The sequence below is a fragment of the Macaca thibetana genome, chromosome 10 (assembly GCF_024542745.1).
Source record: "Macaca thibetana thibetana isolate TM-01 chromosome 10, ASM2454274v1, whole genome shotgun sequence".
Taxonomy (NCBI): Eukaryota; Metazoa; Chordata; class Mammalia; order Primates; family Cercopithecidae; genus Macaca; species Macaca thibetana.
The window spans coordinates 48352935-48380881 of record NC_065587.1 but is presented as its reverse complement, the minus strand read 5'-3'; the positions used below and the strand labels follow the sequence as shown (position 1 = coordinate 48380881).

The 27947-nt window shown below is 49.2% G+C and overlaps 1 protein-coding gene across 3 annotated transcripts in view; it reads right to left on the bottom strand.

The window, feature by feature from the left end:
• Positions 1 to 27947, bottom strand: part of NFATC2 (nuclear factor of activated T cells 2) — a 176788-nt gene that overhangs the window by 134125 nt on the left and 14716 nt on the right. Inside the window, exons 1-2 of one of the 3 annotated variants that reach the window (XM_050807443.1) lie at positions 22158 to 22506; positions 2898 to 3927 (exon numbers count right to left, since the gene is read on the bottom strand). In XM_050807443.1, the coding sequence (XP_050663400.1) occupies positions 2898 to 3927; positions 22158 to 22287 (1160 nt within the window). In that variant the 5' untranslated portion in view covers positions 22288 to 22506. Of the gene's footprint in view, positions 1 to 2897; positions 3928 to 22157; positions 22507 to 27947 lie in introns of those variants that run through there. The other 2 variants (XM_050807444.1, XM_050807445.1) reach the window with 2 other exon arrangements.

The following is a 27947-nucleotide window of genomic DNA, read 5'->3' as shown; positions in this document are numbered from 1 at the left end:
TAGTGAAACCCCATCTCTACTAACAACAACAACAACAAATTAGCTGGGCATGGTGGCACATTCCTGTAATCCCAGCTACTCAGGAGGCTGAGGCAGGAGAATGGCTTGAACCTGGGAGGCGGAGGTTGCCGTGAGCTGAGATCGCGCCACTGCACTCCAGCCTGGGCGACAGAGCGAGACTCCATCTCAAAAAAAAAAAAAAAAAAAAAAAAAAAAAGTAGAGCATCAGAACCAGCCTGAAATTCTGATTTGAATTCCAGCCCTCTGCTGAGATGCCCATATACCCTGAGGTCAATGTTATCAGGAGACTTCCCTGATGCCCCATCCTCTCAACTTTATAGAAGATTCTTGCAGAAGACCACATTGGCTGGCACAGATTGGTACTTGTGAGGAACCAAAGGACTCTGACACTCAAAACTTCTCTGATCAAGATGCCTCACGGAGAGGAAAGGCTTTTATAAACAAAGTCTCCAATAAATATGTCATAATCATATTTCACAGCAGTGTCCCTCCCTACTCTCAACCATTAAATAAAATCATGGTTTGGAGACTGACCTGTCTACGTAGCACAAAGAACAAGGAGCCCAGACTGGAGTACAACAGCGCCATCTTGGCTCACTGCAACCTCTGTCTCCTGGGTTCAAGTGATTCTCCTGCCTCAGCCTCCCAAGTAGCTGGGATTACAGGCATGCGCTACCACACCCGGCTAATTACGTATTTTTAGTAGAGACGGGGTTTCTCCATGTTGGTCAGGATGGTCTCGAACTCCCCACCTCAGGTGATCCACCTGCCTCAGCCTCCCAAAGTGCTGGGATTACAGGCATGAGCCACTGTGGCTGGCAGCATTTTCTAAGATAGCCCTGTGAAACTTTAGTCACTGAACTCAGAGCTCTGTAGCCAAATGGCCTTTGAAATCACCGCATATTCTGTCCACATTAAAGTCTCTGAGAAGGCCTGCACAAAGGCACCTACTTAACTCTGTTAAACCCATAAACTCCTTTTTTTAAAGATACAACAACTGACATACTGAAGCCCTGGTGTTCTCAGAACCTGCTTTGAAGGAAATGCCAGGCTGGATGCTCCATGCAGTACATTTTCGTCTGGTATGGGGGGTGAACAAGGCCCAGTGGGCAGGGCCCGAGGCCACCCGCAACCCCACACCAATCAAGAGCTCCACCTTTATCTATTTATCTATTTGAGGACTCAATTTTTTTTTTTTTTGGTGGAGTCTTGCTCTGTCGCCAGGCTGGAGTGCAGTGGCATGATCTTGGCTCACTGCAACCTCCGCCAATTCTCCCTACTCCGCCTCCCGAGTAGCTGGGATTACAGGCATGCGCCACCATACCTGGCTATTTTTTGAATTTTTAGTGGAGATACAGTATTGCCATATTGGCCAGGCTGGTCTTGAACTTGCTACCACAGGTGATCCACCCACCCTGACCTCCCAAAGTGCTGGGATTACAGGCGTAAGCCACTGCACCTGGCCTATGTGGGGACTCAGTTTAATATTTGGGATAAAAGACTTCCATTTGCTAAAATAAAAAATAATTTGAAAACCACAGGGATCGTGGTAATAACATGAGTCTTCCAATTCCTCATCTACGAGAACAGATAGGATAATCTCTAGCCTTAGCCTTCATATACCTCCTTTGTCATTTCATCAAAACAAAGATAAAAAAATAACACAAACCAAGTTTCTGTGAGAATCAAATGAAATAATATACATAGAGAGTGCAATTCGCCCTCTATATCCAGGGGTTCTGTGTCCTCAGATTGAAAATATTCAGAAAAAAACAAATCCACGAAGTTCCAAAAAGCAAAATTTGAATTTTCCATGCCCATTGAGTCCATATGAATGAAGTGGTGTGCAGGCATTGTATTAGGTATTCTAAGGTATTATCATCTAGAGATGATGTAATGGATATGGGAGGATGTACATAGGTTATATGCAAATACTATACCATTTTACATATGGGACCTGAGCATCCTCAGATTTTGGTATCCGAGGATACCACTGCACAGGCTCTATACTAAGAGTTTGACTTATATCGTCTCATCTAATCCATTTTTTAAAAAAAAACACACACAAGGTAGGTTCTATTGTCTTCTCACAGGGAATAAACCAAGACCAGAAAGGTGCTCAGTACAAATGCAGTGGGGGGAGGAAGCTCTTGATTGATTAGTGATGTCTGCCCTAGGCACGGCTTCAGAAAGGAGCTCAAGGAGAAAGAGGGTGCTGACTGATTAGCAATGTCTTTCACAAGCACAGCAGCAGAAAGGCAGCAGCAGAGATGCCCACGTTCACTCAGGTAGTGAGTGGCGGAGGCAGGACTCAAAGTGAGCCTTAAGAGACTCCAAAGCCTACATGCTATGCTGCTATCTACATACATCTCTTCAGCTTTCCAAGATTTTAAGCTCCTTGGCTCACACATTTTTTTTACAGCCTCCATATAACTGGGGCACATAGCAGATGCTAACAAACATCAGTTCCTCTTGTGCCTACTAGAATGTCAGCTCCATGAAGGCAGAAATTTTTGCCTGTTTAGTTCACCACTATCTCTCCATTACTTATGTAACAGAATCTGCCACCTAGATGTTTGATAAACACTTTTTGAATAAACCAGGTGACATATGAGCAATTACATTTATCATGACTGCAATCTCATAACCACCTGGTGAGTCAGGTACACTAATTACACCCATTTTACAGATGAGAAAAACCTGGCCCAGGGAATGTACCTTCCTTCTCAGGGTCTCGCAACCAGCAAGGGACCAAGCCAAGATTTAAATCCATTTAAAGTCAGACTTAAACCTGACTCTGAATCCCATGCTCATAAACAGAAAACCATCTCTTAAAACTAAACCACAGAAGCAATCATTTTCAAAGCCCTGCTCACCTGCAGATGGGAATGGCAGGCACCAGCGGCTTGGGCCAAGTGGGCGGAACCAGCAGGATGGATTCGGGAGCCGAGTTTCTCCTCTCCCCCTGCTCGCAGGGCCCCAGGAACTCCACGGCCGGGTAGATGTGACGAGGCAGGCCGGCCTTGGATGGGGCCGCAGACACCGGCGAGGGGTCAGGGCTGGTCTTCCACATCTTGGGGGGGATCCCACAAGGCGAGTCCGTGGCGAGGCTGTTCAGGGCATCCATGATCACGGCAGAGCCAGCCACAGGGGGGTACCCAGCGGGAGCGCCGTGGTCCTGGGGTGCCACGTGAGATGAGGGCTGCGGCGAGGGGCTCCGGGAGCGCTGGGGTGAGGCTCCGGGCGGCAGGGCAACCAGGGCCTCGGCGCACGAATGCCTCCGCTTGGCACCAGGCGACGAGGAGCGGGAGGCCGGACGGGGCACGGGCGAGTGGCGGCCCAGGCAGCTGTCCTCGGCGAGGCTGGTTCGAGGTGACATTATTGGCGAGGTTCTGGGGGAATAATGAGCAGGGATGTTTTGAAACTGCGGACACAGGTCGTCGGGCCCGCCGTTATTGGGCGAGACGCAGGGCGAGGTGTAGGGGGAGAAGGTGTCAGAAATGAAGCTGGCAGAGGAGCCGCTGCTAGCGGGGCTCAAGCAAAGCGGCTCGCGGTAGCCCTCGAAGCCGGGCACGGGCAGGGTGAACCTCGGGCTGGCGGCCACCCCGGCCAGGGGCGGCTGCTCCACCAGGAGGCCCGCGTCTCTCATGCGGAGGGGGCCCACTGCCTGGATCAGTTCGTGGGACGGAGTGATCTCGATCCGAGGGCTCAGGCCCGAGGCCCCTGCTGGCTTGGCCGCGCTCAGAAAGTTCTGCGGCCCTACCCTATCCGGCTCTCCGAATCGGCCGGGGGGCTCGCCAGAGAGACTAGCAAGGGGGCTGTATGGCTTGAGGCCATAGTCCAGGACATCATCGGGGTATGCGGGTCCGGAGGGTGGGCTGGCGACCTTATGTGCATTCGGCTCTTCTGGAAAGAGAAGGGGGAAGGGGGGTCTTTTTAAGCCTCAAAAACAGAACTCCCGGTGCAGAGCAATCACAGGCTGGGTTTTGTCTCATGTCGTTTATTTTTTTCAAATTCCCACCATGCCAAACCCCAAGCTAGAAGCTCCGTTCCTCACCAGAAGGAAACTGAGGCCACTTTGTCCCAGGTCCCTGGAGAAGAGAGGTCGAAGCAAAACGAGTTCTGGAAGATCCCCGGGCTAAGGGCCTCCAAACTTGGGTTTAAATGAAACCCTTCGGAGAAGTGTACTTTATCTCACAACCCCATTCACACCACCGTGTACACCCACAACTGCAACAAAAGCCTCCCAAGTCCATACTTACCCCTGCTACATGACACCCTCAGACCCTCCCTCCTGCCTGATTGATTTTGCTTCAACGCTGGTCACGACCCATTAGACGGATTTCCTAACCCGCTGGTGCGGTGGGTCATGACCCGTAGTTTGAAAAGCACCAATCCAGGGCCTATGGCAGCACTCTACACACGTGACATGGACGCAGGACAGGCTCTGCAGCCCATGGTCCCCTGGGCTTGAATCCCAGATTTCACACCAAGTACAAGAAGTGGCTTCATTCAGATCCAGGGCTCCTGACTCATGTCTCGTCTGTGTCATTTTACAAATGAGGAAACTGAGGCCCAGAGCGGGGAAAAGGCCCAGCGAAAGATATGGAATTAGGAGGCTTAAAAATACCACAGGCAAGCCACTTGCCCCCCAACAGGCAGGGTCACTGCTACAGAGGTTACCTGACACCCAAACTATTAAAACCAATGGATGCAGGCTGGGCGTGGCAGCTCACACCTGTAATCCCAGCACTTTGGGAGGCTGAGGCGGGCAGATCACTTGCGGTCAGGAGTTTGAGACCAGCCTGGCCAACATGGTAAAACCCCATCTCTACTAAAAATACAAAAATTAGCCAGGTGTGGTGGCGCAGACCTGTAATCCCAGCTACTCAGGAGGCTGAGGCATGAGAATCGCTTAAAACCAGGAGGCAGAGGTTTCAATGAGCCAAGATTGTGCTGCTGCATGCCAGCCTGGGTGATAGAGTGAGACTCTGTCTCAAAAATAAAATCAAATAAAATAAAGATAAAACCAATGACTGCAAAATGACCTAACTTCCTTTATTAGTGGCTGCCTACCCCAGGCTCCTGCTGCCACCTCGAAAGGCCCTACCGCTGGAGAATGCTGTTCAAGTAAAATGTTCTACGACAGCCACCCAAGGACACTGCCACCCATCACCTCACACTGTCATTTAATTCTCAGCCTGACCCTCTTCTAGCAGACACCCTGCCTCACTGCATCCTGTACAGGTCCATGTACATGGGGCTGCCTGGGAAATTCCCATGGAGTTAGTGCCCCCCCACCCACCCCTCACTGCAACTCTACCTCCAAGGCCCCCAATCTCATCAGAGGCCCCTCCACCCTCCCCGTCAGCTCACGGGGCGGCCTGGACTCCTCACATCTGATCCGTCATCAGCCCTGACTGTTCCACCGTCAGGACAGAAACCAGATTTCCAGGTCTCCCCACTCCATCGCATCCACCCTGGTCCAAGCCGCCGTCCTCTCGCACGGGGACTACTGCAGTCACCTCCTCCCTGGCCTCCCCACTTTGTGGCTCTGTCAGTCTGTTTGTCACGCAGCAGCCTTTAAGACGTCCATTCTCAAAACCTACTATTAAGGCTTCTGGACACTTTAGATGGAACCAAAAGTCACTAATACAGCCTGTGCCCCGGCCTGCCACCCACCCCCACCACTCCCCACTTCTCCCCAAGCTGGGTCAGCAACAACCCCTCCAACATCCTCGCTGTACTGAAGCAGCTCCTGCCTCAGAGGCCTGGGGTTCCCTCTGCTTGGAAACCCTCCCCGCAAGATCCTCCCACTTCCCCTGGTTCCTTCCTGCATCTGCTCAGCCGGCACCTCCTGAGATCGGCCCATCAGAAAGCTCACCTCCACCCCTTTTCCCGGCCATCTCTTCTCCACTGACACCTGCTAACAGCTCCCTTCGCACCAGGTATCTGTTTAGGCAATCTCATTCTGCCAAACCAGGAGCAGGCAAACCACAGTCCACGGGCCAAATGCGGCCCATGGGTTGTGTCTGTAAATAGTTTTAGGACAACACAGCCACACCTATTTATTTACACAGGGTGAACAAAGCAAGCTACAGCTTACTCCTATACTACAACAGCGGAGTTGGTAGGTTGGGAACCGAATGGCCCCCAAAGCCTGAAATATTTACTCCTTGGCCCTTTAGAGAATTTTACAACCCCACACTCGACCCAGAGCTCCATCAGTGTTGGGCCCGTGTCACTGTGGCCCAGCATTGTCTGCCAAGCACCTACCACAGGGCCTGGCACTTGCAAGCCCCCACAAACATTTGCCGAGTGGCTGAGAGAATAATACAAGAACCATGTCCAGGGGCCTGCCAGCCAGAAACAAGACCTTTTCCTGCCTTGGGGAAGCCTGAGTGACCACCCCAGTGAGCCTCAGCCTCCTTGTTCCCTTTCTGGGCTGTCGTAGAGGAAATACTGTCCAGTTTAGCTGAGCTGATCTCTCAGGGTCCACATGGTACCCCCACTTCCAAAATGGCTCCCCACAGCTCTAGGTAAAAATAAATGAGCCCCACCAGGCAGCCTGGCTGGGCCCTGCCTGCCCATCGACCCTCGCCGGCATTCACTCCCCCTCCCGCCCTGTCTGAACTCCAGCCAGAGGGGCGTGTGGTGATTTTTGTTTTCGGTTTGATTTTGAGGTCATACTCAGCTGCCCAGTTTGGAGTGCTGTGGCACAATAATAGCTCACTGCAGCCTCCACCTCCCAGGCTCAAGCGATCCTCCCACCTCAGCCTCCCAAGTAGCTGGGACTACCAGCGCACACCACCGGGCTCAGTTAATTTTTTTTTTTTTTTTTTTTTTTTTTTTTTTAGTAGAGACGAGGTTTCACTATGTTGCCCAGGCTGGTCTCAAACTCCTGAGCTCAAGTGATCCTCCCACCTCAGCCTCCCAAAGTGTTGTGATTATAGGCGAGAGCCACCGTGCCTGGCAAAGGGGAGTTTTTTAAAAGGAGTTTTTTAAAAAAGCTCCTTCCTGCCCTGGCATACTTGCTGCTGCCCCTGCCTCAACAGCTCCTCCCCTGCCCACTGCCAGGTCCCCTTCTCCACATGACTAAAGCCCGCCCGTGCCCATGGGCGCGGCTTAAGTATTGCATGCTTCCAGAAGGACCCCCGACCACTTGACTAGCTCAGGCCCCGCTCACAGGTCCCTGCTGTGTTCTGTGCACATCTCGCCATAACGACTGAGGAACTGTGAAGTTCTCCATTTCCCTCAACCTCCAGTCTGCCCCTCCCTCAACCTCGAGATGCACCTCCACCAATCAGCGAATGCTATGAGGACTCTTGCTCTGCCATGCCCCTAGCACTTGGATGGGTCCTGCCACTAAACAGGCCCTCAAAAAGGATGTGTTGGCTGAATGAATGATGCAAGTTCAGAAAAGTCGACCTGGAATAAACTATTAATCAAAGATGCCACTATCCAAACCAAAAGATAGAAGGTGATAACTCTAGAGAGGGTCATTTGGTAATATCCATGAAAATTCCAAACACACATGCCCTTGGAACTACATGTGCCCTCGGAACCAAGCAATGCTACTTTTAGAAATTCATCCTGGGCCAGTCATGGTAGCTCACGCCTGGAATCCCAACCCTTTGGGAGACAGAGGTAGGAAGATTGCTTGAGCTCAGGAGTTTGAGACCAGACTGGGCAACATAGAGAACCCATCTCCAAAACAAAAAAAAATTTTTTTCATTAGCTGGACATGGTAACACCTGCCTGTAGTCCCAGCTACTGGAGAAGCTGAGGTGGGAGGATCAAGGCTGCAGTGACCCATGATTGTGCCACCACTTCCCAGCCTAGGTGACAGGATGTGACCCTGTCTCAAAAAAAAAAAAAAAAAATTCTTCCTGCAGATATACTCTCATCTGTGCAAAATGACCTGTGTATCCTTAAGATTAGTTACTACAACCCTGACTGTAATCCCAAAAGACTGGAAGCAACACAAAACCCATCTACTGGGGATGAATTAATTCTGGCTCATGCATATGAAGGGATACAATATAGCTACAAAAAAGGCCTGAAGAAGTTCTTTATGCATTGACATGGAATGACCAGTGAGATTTAGTATTAAATGAGAAAAGCAAGCTGTATAGTGTGCACAGCATAAAAAGGATGAGAGGATGTACACACACAGAGATGTACAGTGTACAGATGTACAGATGTATACAGATTACACATATGTACACAGATGTACAAAGACATACGCGCACAGATGTACACGCACAGATGTACACACACAGACAGATGTACAGGCACAGCTGAAGGATGCACAGGCTTTCTCTGGAAGTCACAAGGAACAGTGACATCCTCCAGGGAGGAGAACTAAGGAATAAGAGGACAGTGGCATGGCAGAAAGGAGACTTCCTTTGATTCATGTAATTATGTAAGAAAATAAATGTAACTCCCAAAAGAAACATTTTTATTTCATAGGTGGTAGATGACATAACACGATCTATAGTAATGAAACCCTGTTTTATGAAGCAGGAAATGGAGAGTGCGGTCCTGCCCTGCCACTAAGCAGCAGCATGATTTTGGAAAAGTCCCCCACCCACTGGAGGCCTCAACACCTTCTCGTTTATAACTGAACAGCATTACATTGAATCCGTTTCCTTGGTGGCTTCTGGCTCTGAAATCCTTTGATTTTTCTAGCTAGCATCTGTAAGGCCTGGAGTTCTTGAGAGGCTGCAGTTTAATGTAAACGTGTATTTGAATTCGCACATACGTGTGCACACACACGCCTTCCTGGAAGGTAACAGAGCATAGATTTTTAATCTAGGAAAAGAGGAATGTCAAGTCCATGGCCAACAACATTCTGAGAATTCGAACCAGAAAAACAAAACACAAAAAGTCTCTTAGCAAAAATTCCGGCCGTATCAGAAAAACTGCACTGCATCTTATCAGAAACACACGGTTGGGGCTGATGTGGACAGTGCACAGAAACGCAGTCCTGAAAATGCCGATGGCTCACACTCCCTGGGAGCCCTGAAAAACAGAAAGCTCGAGTGTGCTGAGCAAAAGTATTTAAAGCATTTACATTGGTTTTCATTAATCCAAGCGGCAGAGTTTTTCTTTTTTTTTTTTTCCTCTTGACAAGACTTTAAATGTTTACCAGCAAGCGGGGAATAGGAAGATAATTAATAATCATTGAATTCTCAGTCCCCTGGGTATTTGACAGTAAATTTCACAAATAGCACATCATTAAAATATTCCTCTAAGTTACTGGCTGAGATTTCTCGCTATTTCTCCTTAAACAACCGCCACGCTCGCAGGCGGCTTTCTCACAGTCATCACGATGCCTGCACGGCACCGGCTGAAGCTAGTTTCATCTCAGAACCACCAAATTTTCTCAGGAGGGTTTCCAAAAAGCTTGCTTTTTTTTAACCACTTGCACGATCTTTGCTCTATTCATGCGCCGCCAAAAAATATTTACTTAATATTTCTAGTATTTAAATTCACTCACTTATTTTTTTTTATTATTTTAAAAGGAAACTTTATACCACTACTGTAGATGGAAAATCAATGTCACCTCCATAAATAGAAGGTAGGGTAAAAATACAATAAAAATAAAACTTACTAAATTCAAGCAAGACACAGTGGCTGGGCAAAGACTCTGAGACTGAGGTTTTATACACCCCCACCCCCGCCAATGCTCCTGTGGTATAACTCATATACACAGATGTCAGTGTTTTGAGTATAGGGTTTGATGAGTTTTGCCAAATGTCATACATTCTTGCTACCACCAACATAATCAAAATATGGAACATTTCCAGGACCTCAGAAAGTCAAGACCTAGAAACAGGGAGAGGGAGGAGTCAGTGTTAGAAAGAAAAGTGTGAACGATACAGCAGTACCTCACTAAAGCGTTACTCCTTTTGTTTGTTTTGCTTTGTTTTTTGTTTTCTGAGACAGATTTCTCACTCTGTTGCCAGGCTGGAGTACAGTGGTGTGATCTCGACTCACTGCAACCTCCGCCTCCTGGGTTCAAGCGATTCTCCTGCCTCAGCCTCCTGCGTAGCTGGGATTACAGGTGCCCACTACCACGCCCGGCTAATTTTTTTGTATTTTCAGTAAAGACGGGGTTTCACCATGTTAACCAGGCTGGTCTCGAACTCCTGACCTCAGGTGATCCACCTGCCTCGGCCTCCCAAAGTGCTGGGATTACAGTCTTGAGTCACCACGCCCAGCCTGAAATTCCACTCCTTCCGACTAGTTCGAAGAGAAAATAGCACTGAAAAATAGTTCTTAGCAAATACAATGTCCTCACTGGTGGACCACCTAAAATCCATTTCGCCTACCATGGGAGGTACCTGGCCTAAATACGAGGCATCAGTACCAAAGGGAGGAAGAAGATAGAAGCAGTGATGGGGGATTTAGAGGTTGCTGCTTGAGGGCCTCTGTGCCTCCATGTCATGCACATACTGTTCCCCTGACCCAGAACTCCCTTCCATACCTCCCGACCTTACGTCTCCTAACAAGCCACTATTTATCCATCATGATTTGACCTGAACCACCCCCTCCTGGAGGCCCTCCCTGTTTCCCCAGGCTGGATCAGGCAGCTCTTCTACACTCCCAGGTCCCACAGAAGTCTGTCTATGGATTCACTCATTTGTCTACCCTCTAGACTCTGAGCTTCTTAGAGGCAGACATCAATAATTATTATGAAGATAATTATAATGCAGAAAAAGCAGCTAAAATGTTTTGGGAACTTACACGCAAGGCACTGTTGTAAGCACATCACGTGTAGTAAATTACTCGACCCTCACAGCCACCTACCCACCGGATGCCCATAGTAGCTGCCCTGCCCCTCTCCCCATTGTGGCAACCAAAAATGTCTCCAGGCATCGCCAAACATCTCCTGCCAGGCAGACTCGCCCCCAGCGGAGGACCGTGGCTCCTGGCTTTACAACCCCAGCATGGCACACGAGGCCTGCGCACAGCAGAGGCCCAAAGACTGCTGGAAGCATCAACTCATGACTCACGCCCTCAACCTGAACTGATTGAGAAATGAGACATCTGGTCGCTCTCGGCCCTGGCAGGTAACGCTCAGCTCTGTGGCAGACGTCTGAAAGTTCTCATTCTTATCACCCGTCCTTTCATCGAGTTCCTGGGTGCTTACCCAATAGGTAGGCCCTGTGAATATGTGGCGAAATCTCTGACCACTGCCGAAAACTGCAGGACAAGATTGCTGGGGAGGCCAGTTCAGCCCTCCTCTTTGCCCCACCAAGCAAGAGCTCTAAACTGAGATCCAGGTCTGAGAACGGAGGGTAGCACAGGGTTAGGGGACTCCAGATCCACTTCCACCCCTGGCTGTGAGACTTGGGGAAACTCCATGTCCTCATGTGTGACACGGGGTGATGACGCTGGTGATACAAGCCTGTCAGTTTCCCTAACCTATGCAAAGCCCAAGACACACAGAATCAATACTCAGTAAATGGGGCCTACTGGATTATTATTGAAAGAATAATCTTTTCAGTGACAATTCTGCTCTTTCCCTGCTATAGTTACTCTATTTTACAACAACTTGGACGCACTAGTCCCCAACCCCTTCAAAAGCATTATGAAAAAAAGGAAGACATTTTTATAAAAATAAAATGGGTTGGTCAGCACTTTAGGAATTCTCTTTTCACCTCAGATTCTGCTGATCTTCAGAAAATGTGTGGAGGAGGTAAATGTGCTTCCAACACCCTCTCCATTCCACACTTTGTACTTTTCCTCCCAGGCTACCTGGGAGTGGATCAACTAAATCTTACTAAAGTGCTAGTGAGTCAGTGAGCTGCTTGTCATAACTGAAATACTAATAGCTAACACATCTATACCACTTACTTTATATCGAGAACCACTGTATGCATCTAGTATATGTTCATATTTGTCTCACAAGAACCTTATAAAGCAGGTGATATTGTTTCCCCATTTTATATAGGGGGAAAAATGAGGCTCAGAGAGGGTAAGTAATTTGCCCAAGGTCACACAGCTTCTAAGTATCAGAGCCAAGATTCATTCTCAGGCAACCTGGCTCCTCCACCCCCTTAACCACTACTTTATCCTGCATCTCAGGAAAGAGGTGATTTCCTGGATGGCGACACCCTGACCCTGACACAAGGAAGCAAGGATCCCCCTGGAAAAGAAAATATTCTGGGGGCCTCATCATTTCACTCGGGAGGTAGGCTGCCCCTGACAACTGAAGATACAGATTCCTTTCTTCGGGAATGTTCACAGTCTCTCCTTTTGCCCCAGAATTGAATCAAAGATTATTTTAAAAATCACACTCAGGCCACACAGTGGTCCCCGCCAGCGCCTCTCCCCCTGGAAGCTCTGGAGGCCTGTTGCTCACCCTCACAGACGGACACACAGCCAAGTCTGAGGTGGCCACTCGCTCAGCGCCAACCCACCAGCCAACAGACCACTTTTGAAAAAAGGAACAGCAAGAGAACATCTTCTCTGCCTAGAACTGCAGGCGGTGGAATTTTCGGGAAGCAGAATAGTATGACCAAAATAGAAACCCAGCTAGGGAACCTCTGAGAGGCAGCCGTCCTTGGCGGGCACGGGGAGGGGCAGAGACCAATGGAGCTTTCAGGCTTGAGTGGCTGGGAAGAGAGGAACAGGGCCTGGCCTGGGGGCTGGATGCCCCCTCGATGGGCAGCGGGGCCACAGGGCTCCACTGATCCCTGGCCAAGCTGATCCGACCCACGGCTTGATGAGCTCACCCCGATGCCGAGGTGGTGTGAGTCCCAGGGCCTGGGTTTGGGACATCACAGTCTGTCGCCAAGGCAGCACTTAGGATGCCACAGCTGGCACCGCAGACCTGTAGCCGGAGGAAAGGGGCAGACAGAGAGACAAACCTTGCCTCCTGCCACTCACCCCGACAACTTGCATAACTTCCTGCCCATCAGGGCTGCAAGGAACCCCAAAACAGAGCAGGAAGGTGGATGGATTTTTCATCTGGCGGGTGCGCACAACCTATAGAAAGAACCCCTTTGAAAAGTAATGGATTGCCTCCAAATAACAAATCTGACACTCAGCAAACTTTCAGACAAGCCCCCCTAGACCGCTGCTGCCCACGCCCCACCCGGTCACACACACACACCACCTAACAGTAAGTGGATTCTCAATCAATGAATCATGTGTATTAACGATGAGAGTCAGGTTGGCACACCCTTCATTCAGAGGTGACACATACAGACACAGGGCCTGAAAGTCAAGAAATTCCATCTGGATAAATCAGGTCCGGAAATGCCAAAAAGGAAAGGGAGGACATTTGCCATCCTGTCTCGTCCATGGAACCGCTGGAAAAAGTCATTCTGAACGCGATGTCTTTGCCGACCTTGCCCCAGCTAAGACAGCTGTCTGCCTTCCCCAGACGGGGCCGAAAGACAAGCTCAGTGGTGCTTCCCAGGCAGGCTGCTGCAAGGCCAGGCGCCCGGGACACAGGACCGGGGTGATCCACAAGCAATGAGGCTTGCAGACTGGCTGCTGGCATGACTGCTTGCAAAAACACGCGCGCCCACATGCTGACACGTATTGCTTTTGGAGAGGGGTGGAGAAATGTATGGAATCTGCAACCCACAGGCCGCAAGGTCACCTTTTAGATGGGGGCAGCAGGGCCCAGGCATGTGGCACACACCAAATCTCATCTCCATCGTCAAATCTGGATGCGAAGAACTGTCTCTTGCTGGTTTCAAGACATTTCCTGGGGCCCTCCTGCCTTGGAGAATTCCAGAGATATTCCTATTTTTAGTCATTCGAACAGCTTATGGCCACTGTGCTGCAAGCTTTCACGTGTACGCTCCCCTGTTCTCTCTGCAGTTTACATCAACTGCTGGAGATAGCTACTCTGAATCCCTCTGTGTTACAGATGGGGAAACTGAGGCTTGGGGTGCAGGGAAATTCCCAAGACCACAAAAAGAGTCAGGGCAAAGCTTGGATTAAATTTCAGGGTTGGGGGTGCACCGGGGTATGTGGTGAGGGGCAGTGCATGGGGGGAAGGGCTGTACATGTGTAGCATGATGTGTGTGTATATAGGATCTGCAGATTTCATCAGTTTTGTTGTTTGTTTTTGAGATGGAGTCTCACTCTTGTTGCACAGTCTAGAGTGCAGTGGCGCAATCTCGGCTCACTGCAACCTCCACCTCCTGGGTTCAAGCGATTCTCCTGCCTCAGCCTCCCTAGTAGCTGGAATTACAGGTACCTGCCACCACACCCAGCTAATTTTTGTATTTTCAGTAGAAACAGGATTTCACCATGTTGGCCAGGCTGGTCTCGAACTCCTGATCTTAGGTGATCCGCCCACCTCAGCCTCCCAGCGGTGGGATTAGAGGTGTGAGCCACCATGCCCGGCCTTCATCAGTTTTTTAAATATGCATCACTTATATGCAGTAAAATGCACAAATATTTCACATACATCTTGTGCCTTTGCATATATATGCGCACAAGATACAGAACATTTCAAGTACCCCAGAGGGTTCCGTGTGGCCCCTCTGAAGCCAGACGCCCTCACCCAGGAAGAACCACTCCCTGACTTTTCCCACCACATGCTGGGTTTGACTGTTCTCGAACATCCTTTTAAATAAAATCTGGATGGATGTGTCTCACTTATTTTGCTCAACAGAATGTCTGAGCTTCACCCCTATTGTGTGCAGTAGTCCTTTCTCTTTCACTGCTGTGTACTATTTCGTTGTACAAATCAACCACAATTTATCCAATCACCTTGCTGAACTCCCTCCATTTTTAAAGCATTTGAGATTAAACTCGTGATTTAGCAAGGTCTGTATCTAACAGAAGAGAGTACAGTGCATGACAGAGAACAGACCTCAGAGTGGCTTCCTCACCAAAAGGAGAAGGAAAGATCTGGTCAGAAGAGTTCCCCAGAAATAGACTTTAGATAATCCTCCTGCAACAGGACTCGCCAGGGCTAAACCCACCCACTCTGTCAAAGGCCTGCAGAAGACGACATGAGCAGGGGAACATCTCTTCTTTCCATCCTCTGCCCAACTTAGCAAAGAGCCCCCCTCTCCGACCAGCCACCTCTGAGAGTTTGGTCTCCTATTGATCCCCCACATCCCCTCGCATAGCCTGAAAGGCTGATTTCCATTTTTCCTTCAGGCAACTTAAAATCCAAGTGGAAACTTCCCCTTGAAGACAGTGGGGCCTGTGTAACCCTTGGCCGGGGGCAGAGATTTAAAATTAATGCCTTCTTGACTGACAGCTTCTTTATTTATACTTTTCCCCAGGAGCTTTCATTTCAGTGCCATGTTCCCGGGGGTGGGCACACTTCATCAGTGGCCCCTGCCAACCCCCTGGTTATTAAGACATTCCTCCCTGCTCCATGGCAACAGAGGTGATGTCACCCATTGCGGATTTCAGAGCTGCAGCCCACCTTCTTAGGATTATACAGGTAAACAGCCCCTTTCCACAGCCTTTAAAATAACTTTAGCAGGCATTTCAGACTTGAGTTTGTTTTTCCCCCTCATTTAACACTCTCACTTTTGCAGGCACGCCCACACAGGTCTGTTTTGATAAGAACCTTCATAAATCTTCAGCTTTGCAGGCCACTTTCTTCCCATCAGGCCCAGCTGAAGAAATGCTCTTTTTCCAAAACCTCAGATTACAAGGTCAAGAGGGTCCCAAATACCAACTCAGGAAAAGCAATCTCCCCACTCTGCATGTGGCTTACAGTCTGCCTTTGGCATATTTCTTCCACAGAGGGAAAAAGCATTAAAGATTCCAGTGCAGGGCTTTAGATCCAAATGCCCAAGAGGCAGGCAGGACCATCCACCAAGATGGAGAAAGAAACAGAAAAATAGCAGAGCTCCCCGTCAGTTCTCATTTCTACCTTAGCCAGGAGTTTTCCAATGAGTATAATCCCATTAGGACAGTAGCAAGATACAATGTATAATTATATAAATATCAGCTATAAAAGGTGAACGTGCACACATCCCACCGTACATGAGACACATCAGACAAAGTTAGAGACAGCAGCTGCATACGGCGTCCTGCTGCCCTCCAGGGCCACATTTTGGCTATGAGATACAGTGCTGACGGCAGGCACCTAGGACTCTAAGTGCCCAAGTTCAAGGCCTGCCCTGCCATTTACCAATGCAGACCCTCAGCAAAGTTACCTTACCCCCAAGAGCCTGATCTCACTGGTCCGGGATGCAGCCTGAGAACTTCTAATGCAGCCAGAACTGAGAGCCCCTTGCCACCCATTCTACATTTTTCAAAAGTATTTAACCTGCCACCTGATATGGCTGGAGAGCCTTGAGAACCAACCTGAATAACACTGCTTTAAAGTTTCAAGAGCCTCCACTCCTGATCAAAATCTATGCCACCAAAAGAACACAGGGGCTTGAATTTAGAAGCCAAGATACCATGTGTTTCACAGGGAAGAATGAGTGAGGCAACTTCAACCTCATTTCCTCTGCCTCCCTGCAAGGCCGATGCTCAATTCTAGCCCTCATTTCACCTTTCCAGCTGCACCTGGAGACGTTATTTGTCCAAAGCAGTTTTATTAAGGCCTGTCCTTAACTCAACAGAGAAGGCAATGTCTCTGAATGTCACATGTGTTTAGTGAACCTGCTTGCTTAGTGTAGAACACTATTTTTAGCAAGCACCAAACACATGCACATGCACATACACATACACACACACACACACACACACAGATACTGTATCACAGCACCTCATATGTCCCTATTTGTTTACCAGACTATGACCCATATTGGCCTGGGGGCCAGGAACCATATCTAATTTGTGTGTATGCCCCTACAGGGTCTGGCACAAAACCAGCTTTCAGTGTGTTTGCTGAAAGAATGGGGTTTTAATTGTGCCCTGTGAATGGATTGAGAGCAGCTGTTCCTACACTGAAGTGCCAGTGAAATTAGGGAATGGGACACAGAAGGGTCTGTGAGTGCTAAGAAATGACATCAAAAGCACGTGGGGGGATATGAAGTGGAGAGGGGAGGTGGGAATGTGTGGGTGGGGGGTGCAGGGGGTATGTGGTGAGGGGGCAGTGCCCAGGGGAAAGGGCTGCCCATGTGTAGCATGTACACGCATGGTGGGGGTGTATACAGAATCTGCGGATTTCATCAGCTTTTTAAAGGGCTGTGACCTCAAAAGTTTAAGGATCACAGGAATAAACTCTATAAAACAACAAGCAGTGATCAGAAGGAACCTGTTTTCCTTTCTGAAAGGCCAAGGTTGGCATTAAATGCTTTAGCTTACCAGGGATTGAAGGAGGGCTGCATCAGACTGTTGAGGCAAAGCAGATGTGAGCACTCCCCACATATCTGTCCCCACAGTAACTGGAGATCTGGCATCTCTGGAGGTGACCAGGAATTCCCCAGTACCCACCTGTATCTCTCTCAGCACATCACAAGTTGGGAGAAGTAAGAATCCATTGCATTCATAAGCATGCATAAGGGAATTCAGCTACTAAACTGTCTGCTGACAGCTAGTACATCTTTCCCCTCCAGGGTGGGATCAGTGGCCCCATCAGGACTCCCACATCCCTGCCCCCAGGTCTTTCTGTCACTGTGTACTTGGTTGTCTCCTCCACTTGAAAGAAAATTAAGAGTCTTCTTTGCACATCTCTAGTGAATAAATTTGAAACCTAGACAGATAAAATGGATAATTTTCCAGAAAGATACAGTTTACAAAAATTGACTCCAGTAGAAATAGAAAGTGTAAAGAGACCAATTCCCACAGTATAGAGAAAGCCATCAAGAAACAACTCCACAAAGAAGCACCAGGTCCAGGCGGCTTCACAGAGGAATTCGATCACAGCTTTAGAGACCAGGGAGTCCCAGGGAGACAGAAATTGTTCCTGAGCATAGACAAGGAAAGAAACCTGAACCTGATAGCACACAAAATAGGACAATATGAGTATCACTCATGAATATTGAAAAATTCTTAAATATTATCTGATGCCACCACCACCTTAAGAAAATAATACAAGAAGTGGAGTCCATACCAGGGATGTTTTCACATAAAGAAATCTAATAATGTATGCCAACATATGAATAGGTCTAAGAAAAATAAGATCATATTTTTCCATAGATTCTAAAAAAAGCCTTTGATATAATTCAACTCGCATTTGTAATAAAAACTCTCAGGGAAAAAAGAAAGAACTAACTAATACTTCCTTTACATAATTCATACACCTCAATTCTAAAGCCAACACTGGAGGTCCTCCTCCAAGGCAAGGATGCCCACTGTCTTCGCTATCATGTAACACTCTACTAGAGGTATTAGTTAATACAATTAGACAAGAGAAAACAACAGAGGCACAATCAGAGGCACTAGCTCAGAGAGGGCAGGATCTGGGTCTCATTCCTCATTGTGACCCTAGGATCTAACACAGTGGGTGCTCAGTAGCTGAATGAGTAAATAAACAATGGTTCATATTAATTGAACACCTCCATTAACAAAAGAAAGGGTTTACTACAACACTAGTAACAGATCACATGCTGTGTTGATTTAAATGGATTAACCTATGCAAGGCAGACAACAGTCCTATGAGGCAAGTGGTATTATTTCAGCCATTTTACAGATAAGCAGACAGAGGTCCAGAGAAGCTAGATGACTTGCTCAAGATCACCTTGTAGTAAACAAGGTTTTCAATTCCAGCCCTGCCATGGTCCCAGACGCCTTGCTAACTGGTTCATATGTGTCTCTCACCAAATGAGAGAATGAGGAACCTCACACAGTTCAGAACACATGATATGGAGCAAGGCTGCCCATTTTGGGAAAATTACTTTACTTCTCTGTGCCTTAGCGTCCTCCTCCGTAAAACACGGGTGATAATAGTGCCTGCTTGCTAGGGTTGGAGAGGGATCACATGGGCTAATGAACGTCTGCTACACGCTAAACTCCATAAAATGAGCATCCGACTCCCCAAAATTCCCTAATACACCTTCACCAATTCTAACAACAATGTCTATCCCATTAGCAGTACCTTTCCCTCCTTGGTTTTTGCCAAGCTCATGCCCAGAGTTAAGGGTAGAACTTTACATGCATCACCAATATGTTGCCATCTGGGACAAAACCTAATAACAGGATAAAGGCTAGCGTTCACCCCTGAGGAGTTCCCATACAGAAGCAAAGAGAGGTGACTGCTATTAACATCTGGGTGACCCAGAGCCAGAGACACATCTGGGAGTTCACATTAGCCTCTCAAAGCTCACCATGTCCCTTCTCTTTTTTTTGTCTGGTTTGTTGGTTTGAGACAGGGTTTCCCTCTGTCCCATGGGCTGGAGTGTAGTGGCACGATCACGTCTCAAGGCAGCCTTGAACTCCTGTTTAAGAGATTCTCCCACCTAAGCCTCCTGAGTAGCTGGGAAGCTGGGTCTACAGGCATGCGAAACTAGGCTAGGCTAATTGTTTTAGTTTTTATTTTTATTAGAGATGAGGTCTTGCTCTGTTGCCCAGGCTGGTCTTAAAGTCCTGGACTCCAGTGATCTTCCTACCTTGACCTCCCAAAGTGTTGGGATTGCAGGCATGAGCCGCTGCTCCCGGCCACAACATCCCTTCTCTTCCTGGGTGCTAACTCTTCTGTGCTGCCTACTTCTCAGCAAAGAGTAAGTGCTTTCCAGATTCCAGAGTATTACTCTGTACTCCTTAAGTGTGGGCTTCATGTAGTAAAGTCTTCCAAAGAGTTTGAAGAAACTGACAAAAGCTACCTCTGCCGGGTAATCAAGGTTAACATCAATGATAAATGATATGGATAGTACATTTTTTTTTTTTTTTTTTTTTGAGACAGAGTCTCACTCTTGTAGCCCAGGTAGCCCAGGTTGGAGTGCAGTGGTGCCACCCACCTCACTGCAACCTCCGCCTCCCGGGTTCAAGCAATTCTCCTGCATCAGCCTCCTGAGTAGCTGGAATTACAGGTGCCTTCCACCATGCCTGGCTAATTTGTGTATTTTTAGTAGAGCTGGGGTTTCACCATGTTGGCCAGGCTGGTCTTGAACTCATGACCTCAGATGATCCGCCCGCCTCAGCCTCCCAAAGTGTTGGGATTACAGGCGTGAGCCACCACGTCCGGCTGGATAGTACATACTCTTGATATGATGTGATGAGAAGGGGCCTTTATCTTTGTGGGCTTCCTCCTGAAACCCTAGAGCCCTAGTCTAATGAAGGGACAGTCTACAATACAACCAACAATCCTCAAAAACAGTGAAGGTCACAAAAAACATTCCCAATCTGAATGAGGCAGAAAACTCAGTTAATAATGTGTCAATATTGGTTCGTTGATTACAATAAATGCACCATACTAATGTAAAACATTAATAACATGGGGAAACAGGGTAGTGGGTATATGGGAACTCTCTGTGCTATCTTTGCAACTTTTCTGTAAATCTGAAACTGTTCCAAAAAATAAATTAAAAAAAAAAAAAAAAGACAGATTCCAGGGCTTTCATTGTGGTCATTTAGATACCCATCTGGTGGCCACCAAGCACCACTTGCCAAGAAAAACTATAAAAAGTACCTCCCTTCAGATTTGGCTTGGAAACTATTTCCCCGGAAATCCCCCCACCCCACCCGACAAGAAAAATAAAAGCTGATTACGAATCTGGGAGGGGTGTGAGTATTTGTTCCCTGAAAAACATGACTTTAATCTTAATGAACAGAAAGACCACGGATGTTAGTGCGGATCGTTTGCAGATTCTTAATTGTATCTTTTCAAAGCAAAAGATGTCCTCCAGATTGCAGCTCTAGAAGACTGCCCTCTTCTGCTAATTATTTCCATCTCCAGCCAAAACACAAAATTATTGCTAATGACCATCTTCTCGGTATCCAGGTGAAGACAGGATACCCAAAGCTAAAGCAAATCCCTCACCTAAGGTGGCCAGAGAGGACACCGAGGGAAGTTAAAACTTCATTACCTGTCTAACACAGTGCCTGTGGGAAACATCAGGCCACCAAGCCTCCTCGACAGGCTTCCCACACGAGCCAGTGAGCACAAGCCCTTCCTACGCACCAGATGTAGGCAAGCCCAGAGTGCGTCTGGAAGCTACCAACAGGCCTGCCCCTGAGCCTTCAACAAGCATTGGCTGGGCTGGGCTGGGCTGTCAAAATCAGGAAGCCTGGTTGGGTTTTTTGTTTTTTCCAAGACAACCTGCTAACCAGAAATACACAGTGAGGTTGGGCGTGTGGCCTCTTCCCCCTCCTCTTCCTCCTCCTCCTCCTCCCTCTAACGAATGCTCCTGTTAAACACGTGAAGTGACAGATGAGCATTGGGCCCAGCCTGGGGAAGTCCCCAGCCCCCAGCGACTGAGGGCACTTGGAGGCACAGAGTGACAAAGTTCAGGCAGAAAGAGCCTGTGTCCTTCTGAATCCACGCGGCAGCTGCCCCCCACCCCACCCATAGTAGAAGTTCACTTAATATATCTCAGACCAGTCCTCTCGTGGGTGATAAGTAATGGGTTCAGCAGCAGCAGCAGAACCCAGGGAGGAAATGGGCCGGCCTTATAATACCAAAGTTTTTAACCCCCTCCAGTATCAGACAGACAACCTCTTCCTCAGTTTCAACACAAAGTCCCTATCAACCACTGCTCACAGGAGGTGATGGGGACTGCATGGCCTCACTTCAGTGCCTGGAGGGAAGGAGCAGCCTCCTAACTTTGATAACTGGGTTCAGCTGCAACCCTCCTTTTTTTTTTTTTTTTTTTTTTTTTTTTTTTTTTTTGCAACCCCTCCCTGCTAACTCCATTCTTTGCTTCCTCACCTCCTCCCTCCAAAGGCACAGAAATCATGTCCCTTGCCCTTTGACAACCCAGTCCCAAGCAAGAGGCCAGCAGACAGCACCCGCTCCCCAGCCTTGGGACCTGCCTGCCACCTTTTGTTTTGCTGAGAGTGACCCTCAGGGAGCAGTCACAAGCAACCAGAAACCGGTGCCCCTAAAGGGCAAGAGGGAGCCGACCACCCCCTAAGGGTGGCAGTGGCCACTGACGCCTCCCCTCCCTGGCACCTAGGTAGGGGTACCCTCCCTCCAGGCCCCTTAGGAAGAGGGGCAGCTGGAGCCAAGAGGACTCCTGTGCCCAGTCCCCAGGCCTGAGCCCCTGGCGGGCTCAGGGGCCAGGCCAGGGGGAGCCTCCACCGACCTTCGTTCGGATTCAAATACTCATAGTCGAAGAGGATGGAGAAGTCAAGCTCGTCTTGGGGGCTGCCCCCGGGCTCGTGGCCTGGGGCGTCCCCGCCGTCAGGTTGGGGCTGCTGCTCAGGGGCGTTCATGGTGCGCAGGGCGGGAGGGCTGCGGGGCTGGGGGTGAGGGCGGGCGCGGCTAGCTCTGGGACCCCTCGCCGGGGGCTGGCGGAGGCGGCTCGAGCGGCGGGGTCCCTTTCCTCGTGGGGACGCACGCCGGGTCCGGGGACGGCGCGCCTGGCGCAGCGGGTCTTGGACGCGCCCGGGGAAGCTGAGCGGCGGCGGCGACGGCGGCGCGAGCTTCCTGCTCCGGAGGCACCTGTTGCAGCCCGGGGAGGGCGCGGGGGGGCGCGTGGAGGCGGGGACAGGGCGGCCAGGCCGGCGGGGGCGGGGCCGCCACCCGGGGACCGGAGGGGAGGGGCGCGCGGCCTGGGCTGGCCGGTGCCGGGAGGAAGGAGGTTGCCCGCGGACCTGACCACACCGTCCCGGGCCACCGCTGGGCGCTGGGGCGGCCGCTGTCTCCCACCCTCCACGGGTGAGCGCGACACGCCCTGCGCGAACCAGGGTCTAGACAAGAAAGCTGCCGCCACTAGGACTTTTGCCCTAAGGGACCCACTGGCCCCACACTTTTTCCTGCTTTTCTTCTCCATGGGGTGGAAGGGGGTTTCCATCCACTTCTATTGCAGACCCGTGTCTCCAGGCATCTCCGTGTGCCCACGGGGGCGGCATGATTTTCACGGTACTTCAGACACCTGCATGGCTCTGAACTCAAGTCCCCAGCGCCTGGGAAGGAATCAGACTGACAGCACTAGTCCCCCCGTTACAGCTATGCCTCCTGGCCACCTACCACGTGCCAGGTGCTGGGCATCCAGCAGGAGCCAGACACTGTTGCCCTCAGAAGCTCAGGCTCTGGTAGTGGGAGAGGCCTGAAGGAGAGAAACGGGACAAAAAGCATCTCCTTATGGGGCCAGGAGAGAACTCACCAGGGTAAAGGTTGGGGAGGCTTTAGTCCCTTGGGTGGTCAAGGAGGACCTCTCAGGGGAGGTGACATTTGAAGAATCCTGATTGATGAGGCGATCTTGGGGAAGTGTGTTCTGGCAATGAGAACCAAAACACAGAGCCAAAGCTCGAGGGGGCTGGGTGTGCTGGAGGGAGAACGAGGAGTACAGTTCTGATGGGGCGGTTGGCAAGTGACAAACACGCCCGGCTGCTTGTTTAAAGCATGATTCCCAGGCCCCTCCCTGGAGCTTCTGATTCCATACGTCTGAATACAGACTCGTGGATATGTATTTTTAATTAAGCACCCAACGTGAGCATTAATGAACAGGTACATTTGGCAAATGCTGCATAAGGACCCAGTAACTAAGGAACACCCTCCAATAAAACTCTGCCGGGGGCTCTGCCAACTTAACTGAAGTTGGAAACAGACTCACAGAGGTAAAAAAAAGATCAAAACAGTGTTCTTCAACCCTTCCCACACATTAGAATCACCTGGGACACCTTTTTACACACCCGTGCCAGGCTGCAATCCAAACCCACTGAAGCAGAATGTCTGAATTTTGTTTGGTTTGTTTTGTTTTTGAGATGGAGTCTCGCTCTGTCGCCCAGGCTGGAGTGCAGTGGTGCCATCTCAGCTCACTGCAAGCCCCACCTTCTGGGTTCACACCATTCTCCTGCCTCAGCCTCCTGAGTAGCTGGGACTACAGGCGCCCGCCACCACGCCCGGCTAATTTTTTGTATTTTTAGTAGCGACGGGGGTTTCACCGTGTTCGACAGGAAGGTCTCGATCTCCTGACCTCGTAATCCGCCCACCCCGGCCTCCCAAAGTGCTGGAGTTACAGGTGTGAGCTCCCGCACCTGGCCTGATTTTTTTTTTTTTTTTTTTAATTTCAGATGAATCCAAGGTGCAGCTAGTGTTGAGAATGAGAAGATTAGATGGGCGAGGCCTTAAGATCCTCGTGAGAACCCAGCTTGACCTCAAGTGATTCGAGTCCTTCCCCATGTGCCAGGAGGAATTGAGGACACATACTCTTCAGGGGAGCCATCTCAGCTCCATTAAGGGGATTTGTGCCAAGCCATCCATCATTCCACAAATATTTATTGAGCACCTGCCTGGCACTGCCACAAGATGTTAGGGATGCAACCATGAACATGCCACAGCCTCTCCCTTCATCATGTGTATGCCCTAAAAGCAAAGAAGCACAGTTATGAACGGGGTTTTCCAAATTGCACTCAGACCAGTGGTTCTTAACCCAGACTACACATTAGAATCACCTGGAGAGCTGTTAAAATTTGTATCCAAATACCTGAGCACCACCAGACATCGATTTGATGAGAATGTCTGGGGTTGGGACTCAGGCATCAGTATTTTGTAAAAACTCACCAGATGCTTCCAATGTGTGGCCAGAGATGAGAACCACTTTAGTTTAGACTCAAACTCTATTGCAAGGGCCTGGGGCTGGCTCAGGACTCATTTCAGAGTCTTGGGCAGCACCTCCTGGTTGTCGGAGCATAAAGAAATTCCAGCCTTTGTTTCCTAACGATAAGCACTTCTATGCCATGTGTATCCAACAAGCATCTTGCGGGTTGCTGATGCATTTAGGTGGAGGAGGGAAGAGTGGTGACCCCAGCTAGGATACTTATAGACAAGTATCTAGAAACAGATGGATTCTTTTGAGTCCTTATGACAGGGACCCAAGGTCCAGATGATGAAATTTTGGCCAATAAACAAGAAAACCAGGCTTCCCCTGTGCTTTAGAAAAGTAGAAAAGCTGGAAATGCCTCCCCACATCCTTTCTCATCCCTCCATCCCATAATTATTAAGCGCCACTAAATCTAGTGGACACTTGTTGATTGTGCCTACCCAGAATAATTCCTCCCTTCTTCTCATAACAGCACCCCAGTGTGTTCCTTGGGGAAACTACTCTAAACATAATCTTGTTAGAGCTTTCAACCTAGCTGCTCCACCTTCCCCAAGCAAAGAAGTGGATGAATGACCCAGACTGGGCCAGTCAGAGAATTTTATCTCCACTAGCCTAAGATCCACTAAGGCAGGGGCTATGACCACCTCATTCACAGCTTTATGTGCAATGGATGTGTGGATAAAAGGAGGATGGATAAGTAGATGGATGGATGGCTGGGTGAATGGAGGATGGATGCGTGGATGGAAAATGGATGGAGGAGTCCATGGAGGGTGGATGGATGGAAGGATGGATGGATGGACGATAAATGGATGAATGAAGGATACATGGATGGATTGATGGAGGATAGATGGATGAACAGATGGACGAAAGAGCGAATGTGTTGCATGGATGAATGGATCCATTAATCAATGGAAGAGTAGATGTTTGCCTGGATGGATGCAGAGTCTGACTCTCCTTAAAATCCTTAGAGTTTTCTTTAAGGGTCCTCCACCCTGAGGCTTACCCTGGCCACCCAACTGCTAGGGCAAACACCTAAATTCTTACCCCAACTCCACTTCCTCTTCAGGTACCCGACGATAAAATGAGATATTAAAGGGAAGATCACTTTGCAGTTGATCAAGTGCTACAGGAATTTCAGCCTGAGGCAGGACAGTTCAGGACAGTCTAACTGCCTTCGTTGTCCCTCTGAACAATGGATATATTTTCAAAGCTTCTGGGATTTGGAGTCTGGACTATTGTAATCAGAGTTCTTTAAAAGGAAGTGGTTCAGACTAGATGCCAACCAATAAAAGAGTTTCTGCCGGACAGTGGGGAGTAAAAGGTCTTCTTCCCTAAAGGTTACCTTGAAGGGTGGTAGTTCGGGCTGTGGGAAAGGCATATTTTCAATTCAAAAATAAATAATCTGTGCTCTTAGGAACAAGGTCCGGGAGAAGAATGCATGACCTTTATGTGTCGAGAGTGACTCTGGGAAGTGGAGGGAGGGGGGTGGGATGGCGGCCTTCACAGGGCAGCTTTGTCAACTTTCTCTCTATCCTGTGTCCCACCTCCTTTAGATACCCTGGCCTTTGAGTTTTTCCCCAGCCTCTCCAACCGAAGTGCAACAGAAAGCTGGTGAAGCTAGTGAGACTTTGAAACTTCCAGCACACATTGGTACTATCTGACCCTGGAACTATTTGGCCCAGGAACTCAGCTCCCTTCAACATGCACTTAATCCCAGAGTCTAATTACAGCCTGAGCTAGGTGCCATGAAAGGCAAGGAGAACGTGTTCCGGAGCTTATGTCAAGGAAACCTGATGTAGACAGGGAATTCAGGCAAGGCTGCCCTAGGGAGGCGATGTTTAAGCTGGGACTGGAAGGCTGGTAGAAGTTAGTTAGGGAATGACAAGGGGAGGTACTAACAGAGCGATGAGGGAGTATGTGTAAAGGCTCTGAGGCAGGAGGAAAATATGAAACAATAGAGGACCCCAAAGAAGACGGGAGTGGCAGTGCTCAGGGAAGGATGAGAAGATGGTGTAAGATCAGGCTAGGAGGTAAGTGGGGCCCAGGAAACCATATTGAGAGTTTGGGACCCAAAAGCAATTGGGAACAACTGGAGAGTGTTAGGCAGCACATGACAGAACCATAGGTGAGTTTTTAGAGGATGGCTCTGGGTCCTCTGAGGACGCGGAATTGCAGGAGGCAAGGGTTGAAACAGGAGGACCAACTAGGCAGTTTTTGTAGTCATCCAGGCAAGAGATAATGGGGGTGTGAACTACAGAGATAAGTGGTAGCCATAGAGATAAGAAAACGTGGAAGGATTCACAAGACTCATAGACTCTCATCCTTTGGTCCATCTGTGAGTTACCTCTCTTCCTCTTCTAGGCTTCCTTAAAATGGAGCATAATTTGGGTCCACCTGGATAGAAATAGTCAAGAAGCACTGACTCCTGAAGCGCCTTCAAGAAGCTCCTCCTGGCTTTGCGTCCCCAGGCTGCTTCAAGATTGCCCTGGAGTTACCCACCACCTACAGCTCTGCCTTCCTTTCCACCTTCTGGTAGAAAGCTCATTTTAATCTACAACCTGAGCCTCTCCGCAGAAATCCCGGCTTGTATATCCAATGTCAATCCAACATCTCCACTGGGGCGTCTAACAGGCACCTCAGTGTGAATGTGTCCGAAACCAAAGCCTACGTCTCCAGCTGTTCCTGCCTCATTATGCCTCAACTCAAGTATTGCTCTGCCTGTAATCCAGTTCTCCAATCAAACACCAAAGAGTGGTTCTTGAGTCCTTGCCTTTTCTCATGCCCACATGCAAACCCTCAGCAAATACAGGCAGTTGCACCAAATGTAACCCAAAGCCACCCATTTCTCACTAACTTCACTGTTCTTCCTCCCACCTCCCAAGAATCCAGGCCTTCATTATTTCTTACTTGGACAACTGCAGAAGCCTCCTCCCTGGACTTGCTACTTCCACTTTTGCCGCTGTGTGGAGCAACCAGAGGGAGCCTTTAAAAAATATACATCTGATAAACCCTCCAGTGGCTTCCCATTAAATTAAAATTAAATAGAAAGCCCTTGGTCTGCAAGGCCCTACGTAAGCTACATCCCACCTGGCTCTCCTTGGGTATCATCTCCTGCCATTCTCCCCTTCTCTTACTCCCTCTGCCACCCTGATCGTCCACCTATTCCTTGAAAACGCCCACATGACCCCACCCCAGGGCCTTTGCGCCTACCATTCCCTCAGCTATTTCCTGGCCACTACCTCACTTTGTTCATTTCACAGCTCAAAAGTCACCTCTGAGAGACCTTCCCTGCCTGTCCTAATAAAAATCGCATCCCCCGGCATTCTC